At 44.6% G+C, this 17,191-nt stretch overlaps 2 protein-coding genes across 9 annotated transcripts in view; one reads left to right on the top strand and one right to left on the bottom strand.

Moving 5' to 3' along the window:
• The window catches only part of SLC25A37 (solute carrier family 25 member 37), a 106,647-nt gene extending 106,008 nt beyond the window's left edge, over nt 1–639 (bottom strand). The window contains exon 1 of the mRNA XM_081137422.1: nt 552–639. The gene's annotated coding sequence lies outside the window, so the exon portion shown is untranslated. The remainder of the gene's footprint in view (nt 1–551) is intronic.
• ENTPD4 (ectonucleoside triphosphate diphosphohydrolase 4) overlaps nt 1–4,592 on the top strand; it is a 29,756-nt gene extending 25,164 nt beyond the window's left edge. For all 8 annotated transcript variants that reach the window (XM_081137413.1, XM_081137415.1, XM_081137412.1 and 5 more), the window contains one exon: nt 585–4,592. In XM_081137413.1, the coding sequence (XP_080993539.1) occupies nt 585–813 (229 nt within the window). In that variant the 3' untranslated portion in view covers nt 814–4,592. The remainder of the gene's footprint in view (nt 1–584) is intronic.
• The last annotated feature ends 12,599 nt before the right edge of the window (nt 4,593–17,191 follow it).

Below are 17,191 nucleotides of genomic sequence, written 5' to 3'. Positions count from 1 at the left end.
CATTCATGTTCAGTGGAAATACTACATTACAGCCGGAGATGGATGAAAGAAAGATGGGTGTTTTTCCCCATTCAGGTTCAGACTGGCTGTCAGTTGACCCCCACATAAGCGCCCGGGCTCACTAATAAATGGGGTCTTACTTTTTCAGTTTCCCCCCCCCTTCATTTCCTTGAGCATCTGTACGCAATACATGTAGCTGGGTTAACTGCAAAAATTGAGAGTAGTGGGCATTACTGAGCAGAAACATGGTTTGACTCCACATTGGCTTCCAGGTATTGGGAAGCCCTCACAGTTCTAAATTTCTCTGATTTTTGTTAGAACCACATTATGATGATGGTAACTGCTGCAGACTTACGAATCCACTTCCACATGCTGCCTCGTGAATACTGACAAGTGCCCTCCGTTAGGCCTCGTTAGCTCACATTTGTTTCAGCGGTGAGAAACCGAGCCGCAGGGTTAGCTTCAGTGGGCAGAGCCCGCCCCAGCCTCGTCCCTGCGCCCGCCTGTTCCCCGTCAGCCGTTCCCGGCCGGCCGCGCCCTGCGCCTCTCACCTGGTCCGTCTCTTTTTGTTTCCCTGTGGGCAGAGATATCCAGCAGGAGGCCTTCCGGGCCAGTCACGCCCACTGGCGGGGCTTCTCCTTCGTGTACAACCACTGCCTGTTCTCCGGCTGCTTCCTCGTGGTCCTGCTCGCCATCCTCCTCTACCTGCTGCGGCTCCGGCGCATCCACCGGCGCGCGCTCCGCGGCGGCGCGGCCGCGGCGCTCTGGCTGGAGGCGGGACTTCCGGCCCAGAAGAGCGCGGGCGCCTCGTGAGGAGCCGGCGGGTGGAGCGCCCGGAAGACTTTCCAGCGGAAAAGCCATTTTTGCCTCAGGGTTTCTTCTCTCCGTCTCCGTTCGGTTTCATTTTTCCTCTCCTTTTTGTTCCTTGAAACAAAAACAGAGTCCATTGTTTGTGAGCTGCTGTCCTGGAAGAGCTGCGGTTAGCCCTGGGTTGTGCCCAGCTTTAGGTTGAGGAGCAGGGAGGGGGAGTCCCTTCCTTTCCGCTGCAGAGCGCACCTGCCGAAAGGCGCGTTTTGAGTTTTCTTTGTTTCATTTTAAACAGATGCACTTTGATATTGGAGGGAAGACCCAAAAACCTATTGACTGAAATTAAAATGCTTTTTGCCCCTCTATCTTGAAAGCTCTAACCTAAAGAGGATGATGTTTAGTTTTTATTTATTGTTTAGGTCTGTCACTATGTTTTCTTTGCAGGTTTAAAAAATCAAAATCTTTTATATTCAAAATAGAGAAAACTAGTTACCGGGAGGTAACTATTTTTAAAATTGATAGTGAAGAGACCTGGAAAATGTGAAATAATGACTAGAGTGGTGTGTGTGTGTGTGTGTGTGTGTGAGAGAGAGAGAGATGCTGAGGAAACAGAATGAGGAATGCAGTGCTTTGTCTTTTAGAAACAGAATTTACTGTTTCATTTTATTTTATTGAGAAAAATCCCCATTGCCATTATCTTTTCCTAACCACAGGTAGTTACTGTCTTTATCCCATCTTTTGGTGGCTTTGGAATACTGTTTTTGAATGAGTTGGAAAATGTGTAGTTTCACTGGTTTGATGTTATTAGAACTTGAGCTGGTGCCAACATCAGTATTTCTGAATAGTGCATCTTTGCTTGTTTAATTGTGCTCCAATTTCTTCCAACTTAGTTGGTACCCCCTTCCATTAAAAAGGGTCTCAGCAGTTTTATTCCAAAGACCCCATGCTTAGCTTGGTAAGTTCTCTTTATTACTTCGGGGGTGAGGCTGTGTTGGCAGTGCCACTAAATCCACACTAAGAGAAGGGTCTGAATTTAATACAAAAAATAAATCCACATTCTGAAGAAAACAAGTTTGACATTTTAAACAAAAACCTAAAAAAGGCAACTGGATAGGCATATGTGAGATCAGTTTTTCACCTATTCATTTAGTTTGGAACCACTGGGATTCTTAGCTTTTTTAGTTATTTTCTGTGCCTATGTGTGCACACGCACACATGCTCGCACACGCACTACTTAACCCCAGAAGAGTCATTGGTAGCAGATGTATATTTTGAGAACCATCAGCTGCTTTTTTAAAAAAATCATTAATTAGAGGAATTTAGGTTCTGAGTGGGATTTTTAATTTTGTTTGTTAATTACTTAAAACTATGGCATCCTGTATAGTGATGATTTAAAAGATTACAAATTTATGAAAGATACAAGTTCTCTTATTCTGTTCCTCAAAGTGAACAGTCTTACAAGGAAAAAAATTATTGGTAGAATATTTGCCTCTTAGATATTCAGAAGGTTGGAGCAGCTGTGTGATGTTACAGCAGCTAATGTGGAGAGAGTCTTATTTCAGAGAGTGTGGAGATGAATGTCACATGAAAGAGCCAGCTTCTGAAATGCTGGTCTCCAGATAGTAAATCCGTGGTCCCTGGTAAGCACTATTCTCATGAGAACCCAGCCATGAACGAGCTGTCACAGATTCCCTGGGAGCAGGAGCTGGCATGTGTGTCCTCTGAGTTCTTAGATGGGTTTGCTCTTAGACTGTGGGTGGCATTAGTGGTAAAGAGGAAGTTAAGTTTACACTTTAGCTTTTCTCCCACCAACCATTTGAGTAGTACGGCCCTAAACTGTAGGAGGAAGAATTTTAAATGCTTAGGGTACATGATTTTGCCTTTCCAATCAAGGTGAGGCTAAGCCAGCACAGGCACAGATTTAAAGAGGCCTTAATTAAGACTTCCTGCCATAAATAGCTGCTTTTTGAGTAAAGGATGCCTGTTTGGTACAGCTCTGTACTGTTCAGGGAGCAGTGCAGAGACAAACCCAAGAGCTCTGCTTTACCTCTGGCCTCAGGACCCCTCTGAAGGAGCCACCTCACTTGCTAAAAGAAATCCCCAAATTAGGGTTCCAAGGCCCAAACAGCCTTAGACTTTGCACAGTCCAGTGCCCATGTTCCCTGCCAAAGAGCTCCCTGGAGCAGAGAGTGACAGATTGTTGCCCATGGGGAAAGCCTGGAAGACCCTTGAGTTGAGAATGTTTCCATTTTTAAAGGAAAGTTGAAGAAGAAGAATATGCAATGGAGATGCTGTGGCCTGTAGAGCCTAAAACATGTGCTGACCCTTCATAGAACTGCCCCTTTGCTGACCGCTGCACTAACAGTCACATTTAAGAAAGGACATATAGAATTCCTCTTAATTCAGGGAGTTAACCATTTATGGACACAAAACAGATGGGCAAGTCTGAGAAGTGACGAAACTTCAATTTTAAAAATACTTGTTCATGCACCAGAGGAGTTTCACTCCCTAAACTTTTCATCTAGATTAATTTCAAGATTATTTTTCCAATAAACCAGGAGTCGTGCCCCCATTTAAAAAGTACTCTTCAGGAGACTCACTGTTCTGTGCTGAAACTTCTGCAGCCGGGAGAAGCTCACCTGTTTTTTCACCCCCTTCTGCCACAGGAGAAGGGACAGCAGGCGCTTCCTCTCAGTGGTGCAGGGATGGGCCTCTGTGTGAGGCAAGCCAGGGGGAGCTTAATTCAGGGGAAGAATTAATGTTGGTTAAGGGTTGTTCTAGAAGGCCATAAACTCTGAATACTTGTAATAGAAAGCAAAAGGAATTAGACTGGTGGGCACTTGCTAGAAGCCTTGTCGAAGGAAAACATTCTGTGCTCAGTCCTGGCAGCAGCCACTGCTAGTCCCGTCACCCTGTGTACTGCTCCTTTTAGACCCCCAGAAAGAGTTCTCAAGATTTTACAGTCCATTTAAGGAAATAAGAGTGAAAGTACAAACATACTGTTTTGTACCATTGGTTTTTGCACATTTCCACCCTATACTCCTGGCTTTAGGCAGCACTCCCCGACCTGGGGGTAAACTGAAGAGGCTGCCCATGGCTCTGTCTGGCCACCCCAGAGGCCAAGATCACTTGTTCACCTCCCATTGTCCACACCTGTGGAAAGCTCTAGATTAACAGATACTCAAATTTTAAACTCAGGCCTACGTAGAATAGTTTTCCTTATAAGAAGCATGCGTCTCACTTAAGAAGAAACTCAAAAAGGCAAATGTGTTTTCCAAGCTTTTAAAAAAAATCAGCTTTAGGATTTTGTGTGGTGGTGTGCAATGCAGCAAAACTACCTGCAAGTAAGTTATTTGATTATTTATTTCTATTTCAGTGGGGGTTTTTATGATACTGATTATCCCTTTCAATAATAAATGATGCAACCAATCAAGGAGAATTCTTTGTTCTAAGGTTATTTTTACAGTTCGGAATTACAAAAGCTAAGGGAGTTTCAGTGTGTTTTATTTAAATGATGTTTTCCATTTGAGGTAAGAATAGTTCTCTCTGGGGGATTGTTGTGGTGTTGTGTCACTTTCCATTGTTGGTAACCTCTTGTGGCCACACTTACACATCAGCTAGTGTTGAGAATCAAAATCAAAGTCCATCAGTGACCCACAGACTTGTGTGAGCTTGCTTTCTTGTGATTTAACTAGGTTTTTCTCTGGCCTTTGAATCTTGTTACCTGTTACAATGCTTAGTTGAACTTGATTCTAAATTCAGTAAAATAAATGGTCTGAGTCTGACGGCACTCTGTGTGTTTGCTGTGTCCGGTGTGCATGTGGCAAAGCGCCCATGTGCTTCCTGGAGGGAGGGTCTGTATATCCCAGGGCACAGACACCAAACACTCCACAAGGACAAGTATTTACCAAGGGGTACAGTACTAAGCACTCCTCACAAAAGGCCACACCAAGACAACTTTGTCTAAGGTATTTTAAAGTACCTGCTAACTATATGTAAAGACAAGAAAAAGAAATGAAAAAGAACATATTTCCTCTTACAGTAAAGACAAATGCTGACTTTATGTTGCACCATTTTGCATTTCAATCTAAGCATAAAGACATTGGCTTATTTCCAGAGAAATATGAATCTTATTAATGTTACTAAGCTGGAGCTTTTTTCAGCTCTGTAAGAATATATAAATAGAGGTCTTCCTGGCGGAGGAAGGTGGGGCTGAAAATAGATGATCGAGACAGATGGAAAGGGAAGGGGACCGGCTGTTAAGAACAACAAAAATAAAAGCCTAAAAAATGTGTGTGAGGGGTGGGGCAGGCAGACACATTGGCACAGAGCGTGATGGCACTGAGAGTGAGTGAGCAGAAAGTACAGTGCTCAGCCACTGAGGGCAGGGAGACCAGGATAACATGTCCCAAGAGAACTTTCTCAAGTAATTTTGAGGCAGTGCAATAAGTATAGGTCTCTGTGCTTGAGGGTAGATACATATCTCAGGCACCTAACGGTACCTACATTTTCTCCACATGATTGAAGAGCAGTAACTGCCTGTTTCCAACCATTAGCCATGTTACAGATCTGAAAGACAGTGGTTTTGGGTTTTGGTTTTTCACCAGTTTCCATTTGTCCCATGAATCTGGAATGCACAAGTGGATCCTTTTTTTTTTTCTTTCTTGAGATCCTGAAATCCTAATGGCTGCACAGAGGGGTTTGTGGCCCTTACACTGGTCTGGGGGCAGAGAAGTGAGTGTCATCTCTATCAGAGTCAGACTGTCTTCTGGAAAGGTCCTAACAAGACAGGAGGGACCTGTAATTCCAAAGACCAAATCAGCAGATACCGCAGTTTGCCTGAAGCTTCAGGCTCAGGTTGAAACGCAATACCTCGAAGTGTCCTCCCAGCCCAGCCTGTCGGAGCCCGACTGCCTCAGCCCGTGCTCCCGCCTGCTCTTCACAAAAGAAGGCGATCTGTTGAGGCATTTTCATTTGTTTTTTAACAAGGTTAGTGCCCCCTTCCCAGATGTAGTGCCTCTTTCTATTAATATATCCATTAAGGTTGACTAAGATCTGCCACAGAGGGGCCTAGCACTGTTCTGGCCTTCCACCTGAGCCCATCGCCCTTGATCCTGTTTGACAGGTGAATTGGGTCTCGGCCCCAGATTTCATGGCCACTTAGAGGTTTCTGTCAGCAGCCTGTTGTGTGTAAGAGACTCAAAGAAGCCCCAACAAGAAAACCAGGCCCTACGAAGGATTCCTGCTTTGAGGAAAATACTGAAAGCTCCTACAGAACATAATAGTGATGGCCACAAAAGACAGGCTTCTTGTTTAAATACGTAACTAAAAGGAGGGAAAGAACGTTTTTGGTTTTTCTCCTGAAAAGAGTGAGAAAAGTTAGTTTGTGGCCAGGTCATCAGAAAACAAGAATGTCTTCCTAATTCCCAGTGTGGGACTTACTCTCTCACTTTATCAAGTCTAGAAGGTACCCAGGCTGGCTTCTCTTGCTCTTCTCATAGGTTTATAATTGGTAGTTTAATACCACCTTTCACCCTTTTTTGTCTTAATGATAATCAGTTGGAAGTGGGCATTTTTGAAAAATGGAGTCCTCCTCCTTTTCCCTGTGATGATACAAACTCCAGGAGCCAGACTCAGCATTTCTCCTCCTAAGATTCTGTCTGCTCCACCTGGCATGAGCTTTATTACCTAGCCCTAGATTATACATTCAAAAAGGCTGAGACTCGTAAATGTTTAATGGGCTCTACTCAGCATTTGTAACATCCTTTCTTTTGGTCAGGACAGCACAAGAGAATTTTCTGGCTGTTCTCATAATGTTCAAATTACTTTTTTTAAAAAAATATATATCTTTATTGATTTCAGAGAGAGGAAGGAAGAGGGAGAGAGAGAGAGACAGAAACATCAGTGATGAGAGAGTCATTGATGGACTGCCTCCTGCACGACCCCTGCTGGGGATCAAGCCCAAAACCCAGGCATGTGCCCTGACTGGGAATCGAACCTTGATCTACTGGATCCTAGGCCGAGGCTCAACCGCTGAGCCATGCCCAGCCGGGCTCAAATTACATTTTTAAGTTCTCTTCAGTCTTCTGTAGCCCTATTTTCTACCAGTGTATGTGTACCATCCCTGAGCCTCCTTGGTCAAGGATCATGACATGGTAACTTTCTATATTTCTATATTTATAACGTAGTGCTTCATATATATTCATAGTGATCAAAACCTGGCTTCTTTGTCAGATCACCTCTAGGTTTCTAGAGTTTGTGAAACAAGTAGTTTACAAATATTTTATTCTCAAGCTTCTTGCCAGATTGCAGAGTTTTGTGCAGTTTTCAAATCACACACAATGTGATGTGAACGGTGAAATGGATTCCCAGCCTTTCTCAGTCATCTGTCCACTTCTTCCTCCCCACCATAAAGTTTATTAAGGGAGTGTTGCATTTTAATGATTTTTTTTTTTTTTTTAGAGAGTCAGGAAGGGGGAGAGAGAGACATGGATGTGAGAGAGAGACGTTGATCGGTTGCCTTTGTACACACTGCGGCCTGGAATCAAACCTGTGGCTTTTCGTGCATGGGCTGATGTTCCAACCAACTGAGCCACACCAGCCAGGGCAGAGTGTTGCATTTTAAAGCTATACATACATGCCTGGCCGGGCGTGGCTCAGCGGTTAAGCGTCGACCTAGGATCCAAGCGATCAGGGTTCGATTCCTGGTCAGGGCACATGCCCGGGTTGTGGGCTGCAGCCGATCAATGACTCTCTCATCATTGATGTTTCTATCTCTCTCTCTCCCTCTCCTCTCCTCTCTCTGAAATCAATAAAGATATATTTAAATAAATAAATAAAGCTATACATAGAAAAAACTAGGAGAACCAAATTTACTTTGGTTCAGGTGGTTTCCTTTCCTAACCCATTCAGTCTTGAAAAAACAGGAAAGAGAAACCCCAGGACCAGGTAGTGATAAGCAGGGGCAAAGTAAGATGAGTGTTTCCTGAATCCCAGAGAAAATAATTTCTGTATATTGATCTCATTCTAAGCATAGCTTCAGAATGTTACTCAGATTGTCCTTAAAGTTAGTTACTTGTGAAACCTTCCCCCAAAGGTATTAAATGTAAGGGGGGAAAGGATAGATTTAGCTACATCAGAAGTTCGAGAGCCGTCATGGTCAAAGCTAACAGATGGCAGACCAAGGTATTTGCAGTGACTAAAATTCAAAGGGATTAATATATATCACACAAGATATCTTGCAAATCAACAAGAAAACGAGATCGAAAGAAGAATGGGCTGTAGGTAATAGTTGATTCACAGAAGAGCGAGTCCAAATGCTTAACAAGAAGAAAAGAAAAAGTGAACATGAGAATGTGGTTCATAGTCACTTTAATGGACATGGACACTAACAAATAAGTGCACAACCTTTTTCTAAAAAAAGACTGAGAGAGTCAGAGGCCCGATAGAAATGCTGAACCTCCAAGCCAGTGTCAGACCTGAGCCAGACTCTTCACGTTACACGGTCTCCAGGTCACTCACGATGACACTGGACACTGAGAGGTGCTGTCTAGACCAGGAGTCAGCAAAATTCTTCTCCACAGGGCCAGGTAGTAAATACTTCAGCTTTGCAGATCATATGATTTTTGTCTGAAACTTACTTCACTCTGCTTTTATAGTGTGAAATGAGTCATCGGTAATATGCCAACGAATAGGTGTGGCTTTGTTCTAGCAAAACGTTTTTCCTTTACAAGAAGCAGCTGGTGGGTGAGTAGTTTGCCAACCCTGACACTAGATCACTACACTATGCTGGGCCTGATATTCAGCAAGGACCCCCCCTGCCTTCACGATACCATCCTCTGCCTTTCATTTCCTTCTAAAGTCCTCTTAAGAATTCCTACTAGATGCTACTTAGATGGCCCATAGGATCCTAAAATTCATATCTAAATAGGAACCCTTCCTGCACCACTGTTCTCACTATGCACCACCTGGCAACTCAGACCAGAAACCTGGAATTCATTCTATATGATTTCTTATTACCCTCTCTCTCCATGTAATCAGGCACCAATCAAGTTTCAGATCCACTTTATTTTATTTTATTTTTTGGATGTAAGGTTCCAGGTGCAGCTCAGTCATTCCATCTGGATAGTTTCCACTCAGAGTCTGACCAAGGGCCTGAGTGGCAGGTCTGGGGCATCCCCTCATCAGGCGGATCCGCCTGCTGTCAGCTACAGAAAGAGATATTGCCACCTAGTGGCTGCGTGTCGGCACTAGCTCGCTCACTCTCTGAACTAAAAGTAGCCATCGCTGCAACTGTTAGTGGTATCCACGGAATGCAGCCAGGAGGCTTTGGCTAAAAATAAGCGGCAAAGATTTCTTCAAGGGTTTTAGGGTTTGCAGACCAGAAACAAAACTATGCAATATGCAGAATGTTCCGAAACAGAAAGAAATGCTAAGAGTTATCATAGTAAAAAGTACATTCTTGAGAAGAATCAGTCTTGCATTCTTAGTCTCTGGATTGGTCCGAGATGGTCATCCTCTGGATGACCGGTGGTCTGAATAATGGTTCTCAGTGGGTCTGGATACGTGACTATTCTCTCCTAAGTTCTTCAGAGGGTTATCTATAGGGTTTGTATGTCTCCCTAGGCATTGATGCACAACTGGAAAGTTCAAAAGTTGAAGTTCTCAGGCTAAAGTAAAATAAAATATATTCCCCATGCCTCTCAGGCCATTTGATATGAACCAGTTTTGTCAGTTTGACTCAACAGACTCCATTTTAAGTCGGCTTACCTATACTGACTGCATCTCGTTTTCATCACTTATTCCTTAATAGGGAGCCAGAGAATATGGGAATGTGACCAGTTAGCTCTGCAGAGGCAGAGCCCACGAGCCTTGGAGTGAGTGAATCAAGAGTCAGACAGCAGGAAGGATGGCCTTACCCTTTCTGACGTGGGCAGATATGGGGGAGGGGGTCAGGAGCACAGTTTGGGACATAACACAGTTGTCACTTAGATACCCAGTGGTGAGGTTAAGCATGGAGTTGGACACAGGAGTTTGAAGGATTTGGGAGAGGGCAGGCTGGAGGCACACATTTGTGAACTGGCAGCATCTAGAAGTAGTTAGACCCAGGAGCCCAGATGGGATCACTCATGCTGAGCCCTGGAGACCCCTGGACATTAAGAAGTCATTACCATAAAAAAAAGTAGAATGTTCACTTTCAGGGCAGGGAGGCAGTTTTGAGAAAGAGCTTGTGGTTTGAAGGGATGCTTCTGGGATGGCAGTAATAGTCTAGTTCTTGAGTTGGATGGTAATTCTATGGGTGTTTGCTTTATATTAGTTCATTATGCTCATACTTATATTTTATGCACTTTTATGTGTATAAGTTATATGTCTTAACTTAAAAAATTTTGAGATATCTAGACATCCGCCTAATAAGGAAAAACCAGGTGAATGAGACCAAATGGCCAGAAATTATTTATGTTGAGCCACAGGCAGCTGTTTTTAAAAAATTATTTATTACTATTTATTATTATTAATTTACTTCAGCCCAGGAAAACTCATGATCCTTTAAGAGAAAATTATTCCAGTTCTCCAGGTAGAAGCCGGTGGAGAGAGGGGCTATGTTCAAAGACAAATGCTGCACTGGCTTGAGCATCCCTGCTATGGTCTCCTAGCAATGCCAGAGGCTGGTTGCTGGGGATGGGCCTCTGACTACAGTGATTTCCCTTGGGTTGCCCCTCACTTCATAATCACTCCTAATAACAAAGGAGCAACTTCTCCTCTTTAAAGCACATGCACGTTTCATTCCTTCTACCTCCTCAGCAGCCCTGTGAGGTATGTGGGGAAGATACAATTATTGTTCAATGCACAAGAAAGAACATCAAGATACAGAGCAAAGAGATCAATGCCACTTTTATAGCTGGGAGGGGCCTTATCTAATTCAACCCCTTGTTTCCTGAGTAGAAAGCCTGGGACTGGAACCCCAGTTGCCGGGAGTTCCTGGAGCTCGCCTTTGGTCCATCAGTCTGGAGGAAGTGGCTCTGGCTGCACCTGGCACATTGTCCACTCCAGAGAATTAGCACAAAAGGAAAAGAAGATCTTAGTTTTATTATGAAAGTACCTTGACCTTGTGAACCCCCTGGAAGGGTCTCGGTAACCCCCCATAGTCATTTCCCCCAAGGAGGCTTTGAGAAGCACTGCTAGTCTAGAGCATTAGGGTTCAAGACGGATGATCGACGGAGGAAAGTCAAGGCAGTGGCCGACAGAGGGGTACTGGGGAGACATAGCATTGTCCACACATCTCTTAGCGTCCCTTAATTTGCAAGGTAGATCCTTTTGGCGGGAAGGCGGCAGAGACTCAGTGAGTGAGCTGTGTATGAGGAGGGGAGTGTGATCATGGAGGTGTGGTAGGCAGTTGGACAGACATGAGATGGGCCAGGTACAGAAGGTCACTGGGGTGGAAAGCCCTGGGTGCCTAGCAAAGGACAACTGTAGGGTGGGACTGTTGTAGGCGGCTGGAAGGGCACTGGGTGTTAGACTGATAGGGTCAGACAGGGCCTGGGTTCAGCAACTTCAGTACTTGGGTTCTGGCTAGGAAAGAATTCAGAGCCAAGACTCAAACTATAAGAGAATATTTATTTATAAAACACAGAGGTAGAAGAAGTAATTCCTAGAAGAAATGGGCTTAGGAAACAAGTTAAAAGTAAAGGAAGGGCCCTAGGAGCTTGGGAATGAGGAGGGTGATGATAATGTGCCTGGGGGGAGGGGGAGAGGAAGGGGAAAGGGAAAGGTATAAGCTTGCTCCCAGGAGGGAGAGGGCACTGGGTCCTCCTTTCTTACCATTTTAAGGGTGAAGATTTTAGGGGAGGTCCCAGGGAAAGATCTTAATAGAATATTCAGCAGCTTTCCAGGCGTGTCCTTCCAGGGTCTAGGTCTCCACTGATTGATTGGTTGGGGCCAGGGCAGGGGTGTCATTATCCAATGCAGCTGGTCCTGAGGTCAGCTGTGGCTGGTTTTATTGCTTTTCTGGGCCTGGAGCTCAAATACAACTGAAGCCTAGAAGTTATCTCTAGAAAGGAGAGGTCAGGAGGAGGTCAGGGGGTCCAAACTGCTTGATAAGTGAAATGGTAGGGGAGGAAAGGTCACCCTGAGGGCAAGGTCCCACCCTACAATTGTCCTTTCCGCCCTGGTGACCTTCTGTTTCTGGCCCATCGTCCTTGCTCTGCTCATGTCTGTCTAACTGCCTACCACAGGACCTCTCCCCTGGTGAGGACCTGCTTCCCAGCCTGCAGATGGAAGCCTTCTTGCTCTGTCCTTGCATGGGAGGAGGAGAGAGAGGGAGCTTTAGTATCTCCTCCACTTCTTATAAAGCCACAAAACCCATCATGAGGGCCCCACCCTCAAGACTTCATCTAACCCTTATTACCTCTCAAAGGCCAGGTGCAGATACCATCAGTATATTAATTTAGGGGGGCACAGTTCGGTCCACAGCAGTGTTCCTGGCATTTTGGTGACTAGCCCTATTTGGGTTTGGGGACTTTTTCCTGAACCATGATTCTTCTGAACCTCTTACCTTCTCCAGATATTTAAAATAATGTAACTGCCCTGTGGGCTTGTCCTGGGCCCTCTCCTCCAGGGCTGGGGGGCTGGTAAGCAGAGCGAGATCCTCACCTCCTCTTCCTGCCCTAAGGTGCTGGGCTGGGTCTGGGCATGCAGATGCCTCGTAAATGCCAGCGACTGGAATGAACAGTCAGGCTGTGTCCTCAGCCAACCCCAAGTGACCTGGGCAGGCCGCTCAAATGCTTTCTGGGAGTCGGCAGGACTTTGCTGGTCTGTGGCCTGGAGTGGGGGCCCTGCCAGATGCCAACGCATCGAGCTACAGAAAAGCTTCCCTTTTTGTCTGTCCCCCCCTCGCCTCCCCTCCTTGTTTTGGCTGCATCTTTGAGACAAGGTGGTCAGAGCTGGCAGAAGCCAGGTGTCTGGAAATGAGATTTGAACCAGTTTACTTATTTATTTTTTTACTTTTTTCCCCCTGTGCTAGGTGAGTCTCCTTCTTAGCAGGAGACTTTCCTGGTCAAGGGGGCATATGGGAAGTGAGGGGACAGCAAAATTGTAATGTGGGCAAAGCTTGTCTTCAGAGCCTGTCCCATGTTTTGTGCCTTTGCCAAATTTCCAGGGTTCATTCTATGCCCGGCCGTATCCCACCTGTTCCCTGGTGGCCCAGGGCTCCTCCCTAAGCAAGGATTAAGCTGTCTTTCTCTCATAGCTCCCACCTGGCCTAGCCTGGGAAGGATTGCCTCTTCTTTCCCACCCGCCTGGTCTCTACGCTCTTCTCACTCCTCCCCCACCCTTCAGCCCCTCAGATATCCACTCACTGTGAAACCAGACAACGAATGGGTCTGGGCTGCCTGTCACTACCTGAGTCACTGAAGCAGAGAGAGGGTTGAAAAGTATGTGAGCGTTTTTATTTTCCAATATTGCGGGCAGCATGCATGGGAGAGCAGCAGGTCATCCACAAAAATATGCTCACACCCCCCCCCCCCAAGTCAGCTGCTTATATTGAGTAGGACAAAGGTTACATGGAGAAGTGGGCACAAGGAATAAGAACCGGTTAAATGGTTGCAGAGTCCAGGCAAAGGGCAGGCGCCTCCAGGACTCCATTGTTTCGGCAGCAAGGAGGTTGCTGGTCTTCCCACGATGGTTGGCAGTTCTGGGATAAGAAGGATGGGCCACACTTAGAGGTCAACTCCCAGGCCCCGAGTGTGCAGTTCCCAGCCAGGTCAGAATGTGCTTTCTTAGTCAGGACAAAACTATCACTGTTAACAGACCATGGCTAATATTTCTTATAACTATAGCTAGTCCCCACTGTTCTGTTTCCCTCTCCTGCCCCTAGTAAGAGCATGTTGCCAGGCATTTTGAGCTGCGTCTCATATGGCTTTGTATTGCCATTTCATCTCAATGTTATCTTCTCCCCCAAATCACAATGCGAACCCGTTGGGTACTGCATTAGTTTTATTTATTCCTAATACACACACACACACACATGGAGATGGGAAGGTATGATGATACTTTAAGTGCTTGGTGAGAATTGTTCAGAAAATAAGACAAACCACACCAGGAAAAGATCTTTGCAAAAAACAAATCTAATAAAGGACTGTGTCCAAAATATACAAAAACCTCAAAACGCAACAATAAGAAAACAAACAACCTCCCTCTCCCTTCCTCTCTCTCTAAAATCAATAAAAATATTTTTTTAAAGAGGAGGAAATATCTGAAAAGATACCTCACCAAAAAAGATAAGCAGATGGCCAGCAAGCACCTGAAAAGATGCTCCACATCATATGTCATCAGGGAAAAGCAAGTTAAAACAACAATGACACAGCAGTACAGACCTATGGGAAAGGCCCAAACCTGGAACCCGGCAGCACCAAGTGCTGGCAAGGATGTGGAGCCACGGAAACTCCTGCTCATTGCTGGTGGGAATGCAGAATGGTACAGCCACTTGGGAAGACAGCTTGGCAGTTTCTTACAAAATTAAACACTCTTTTCCCCCCCACAGTAACTCTGAATTATGTGACTTTTTTTCTAATTTTTTTTGTTGCTGTTAATCCTCACCAGAAGATATTTTTTTCCATTGATTTTTTAAATTTTTATTTTTTGAGAGTGGAAGGGAGGGCAGAAGAGAGAGAGAAACATCGATGTGAGAGAGACACATTGACTGGTTGCCTCCTGCACACACCCTGATTTGCAACCATGTACATGCTCTTGACCAGGAATGGAACCTGAGACCCTTTGGTTCCAGGGCTGGTGCTCTAACCACTGAGCCACACCAGCCACAGCTCTAATTGTTTTTATTGTGGTAAAATACATATAACATAAAATTTACCATCTTAACTATTTTTAAGCATACAGTTTAGTGATATTAAACACACTTGTAATGTACAACCACCACCCCTACCCATCTCTGTAACTCTCTATGACATCTTATAGCTCCATCTCCTTCATCTTGTAAAACTAAGCTCTGTACCCATTAAACAATAACACCCTGCCCACCCTCCCCCCAGCCCTTGACAATCACCATTCTAGTTTCTGTCTCTGAATTTTACTACTCTAAGTATCTCATATAAGTAGAAGCATACAGTGTTTGTCTTTTTTTCGTGACTGGCTTATTTCACTTAGCATAATGTCCTCAAGGTTCATCCATCTTGTAGCATATTTTTGAATTTCCTTTCCTTTTTAAGGCTGGATAATATTTCATTGTGCGTATATACCATTTAAACTAAACATACTCTTACTATATAATCCAGCAATTGCACAATCTGGTATTTGGCCAAATGAGTTGAAAACTTACATTCGCACAAAAACCTGCACACGAGTATTTACAGCAGCTTTATTCATAATCGCCAAAACTTGGAACCAACCAAGATATTCTTTAGTGGGTGAATGGATAAATAAACTGTGGTACATCCAGAGAATGGAATAATATTCAGCAATAAAAAAAAATGAGCTATCAAGACATGAAAAGACACAAAGAAACTTTTAAAAATCCTCACCTGAGGATATGTTTTTATTGATTTTAGAGAGAGAGAGAGAAAAAAACATCGCTGTGAGAGAAAAACATCGATCCCTTGCCTATCATACTTGCCCTGGAGACAGTAAAAGGACCAGTGTTTGCCAAGTGTTCAGGGAGGGAATGGTGACTAGGTAAAGCACAGGGGATTTTTAGGGCAATGAAACTGATCTGCACCACACTGTAATGGTGGATATGTGGTAGGCAGTTAGACATGAGCAGAGCAAGGCTGATGGGCCAGGTACAGAAGGTCACCAGGGTGGAAAGCCCCAGGTGCCTAGCAAAGGACAACTGTAGGGTGGGACCTTACCCCCAGGGTGACCTTTCCTCCCCCAGCATATGGCTGGTCAAGTGGTTTGAAGTCCCTGACTTTTCTTCCTTAGAAATAACATCTAGGCCTCAGTTGTATTTTAGCTCCAAAACCAGACAAGCAACACCAAAGATGACCTCAGGACCAGCTGCATTGAGTAATGAGCTCCTGCCCTGGAGCCGACCAATCAATCAGTGGAGACCACAACCCTGAAAGGAAAGCTGCTGAATATCCTCTATTGAGATCTTCCCCTGGGACCTCCTCTAAAATTTCCACCCTTAAAATGCTTCAGAAGGAAAACCCAGCATGCTATCCCTCCTGAGAACATGCCTGTGCTTTTCCCTCCCCCTTTCCCCTCCCCCCAGTCATGTCACCTTGACCTTCCTCACTTCTAAGCTCCAAGGGCCCTTCCTTTACCTCTATAATTTGTTTCCTAAGTTCATTTCTTCTACAAATTACTTCTTCCACCTCTGTAACTTTCCAAATAAATGTTCTCTTATAGTTTGAGTCTTGGCTCTGAATTCTCTCCTAGCCAGAACCCAAGTACCGAGATTGCTAAATCCAGGTCCAGCCTGAGCCCACTGGTCTAACACATGGTGCCCGTTCCTGCCACCTCCAACAGATATATGTCATTATATATTATACAATGTACAACACCAAGAGTGAACCCTAATGTGAACTGTGGACTTTAGTTAATAATAATGTATCAGTATTATTTCACCAATTATAACAAGGTCCCACACTAATGCAAGATGTTAATAAGGGAAATTCACTGTGTGAAGGGAGGTATATGGGAACCCTCTGTTCAATTTTTCTGTAAACTTAACACTGCTCAAAAAAAAAAGAAAAAAGTAACTAAAACAAAAACTAGTGACCTTGAAGTGACCTTTACAACTCCACCTAAATTAGCTTAAAACTAGCTGGCCCTGGCTGTGTACCAAACACTGCACCCTAAGAACTTCACATGCCTGAACTCCTTTCAGCCTTACAAGATTTCTGTGAGGCACCTCTGCATTTTATAGATGAGGAAACTGAGGCCCGGACAGGTTAAGTGACGTGCTCAGTTTACACAGCTGCTAAGTGGTGAAGTCAGAATTCAAACCCAGGCTACTGCACTGTTAACCACATATTGCCCTGAGCTGCCCTCCCCTCCCCCAAACTGCTTTCATTTTAAAAGAGAAGGACATGGGGGAGAGGGGACAAAAGACTAAGTTTTAAATCAATTTTATTCAGGAATAATTTGCATGAAATCAAATTCACCCACTTAAAATGTTCAGTTTCTTGAATTTTGGAAAAACGCATATACCAATATGAGCACCCCCACAATCAAGAGGCAGGCCACTTCTGACCTGGCCGGGTAGCTCAGTTGGTTAGAGTGTCGTCCCCATATGCCAAGGTTTCGGGTTCCATCTCCGGTCAGGAAACATACAAGAAGCAACCACTGAGTGAGTGAATGGTTGGAACAACAAGTCTCTCTCTCTCTCTTTCTCTCCCCCCCTTCCTCTCTTTCTAAAATCAATTGTTTA

Source organism: Miniopterus schreibersii (assembly GCF_964146895.1).
Source record: "Miniopterus schreibersii genome assembly, chromosome: 4".
Classification (NCBI taxonomy): domain Eukaryota; kingdom Metazoa; phylum Chordata; class Mammalia; order Chiroptera; family Miniopteridae; genus Miniopterus; species Miniopterus schreibersii.
The sequence above is the reverse complement of the archived record's forward strand: the minus strand, read 5'-3'. Positions and strand labels throughout refer to the sequence as shown.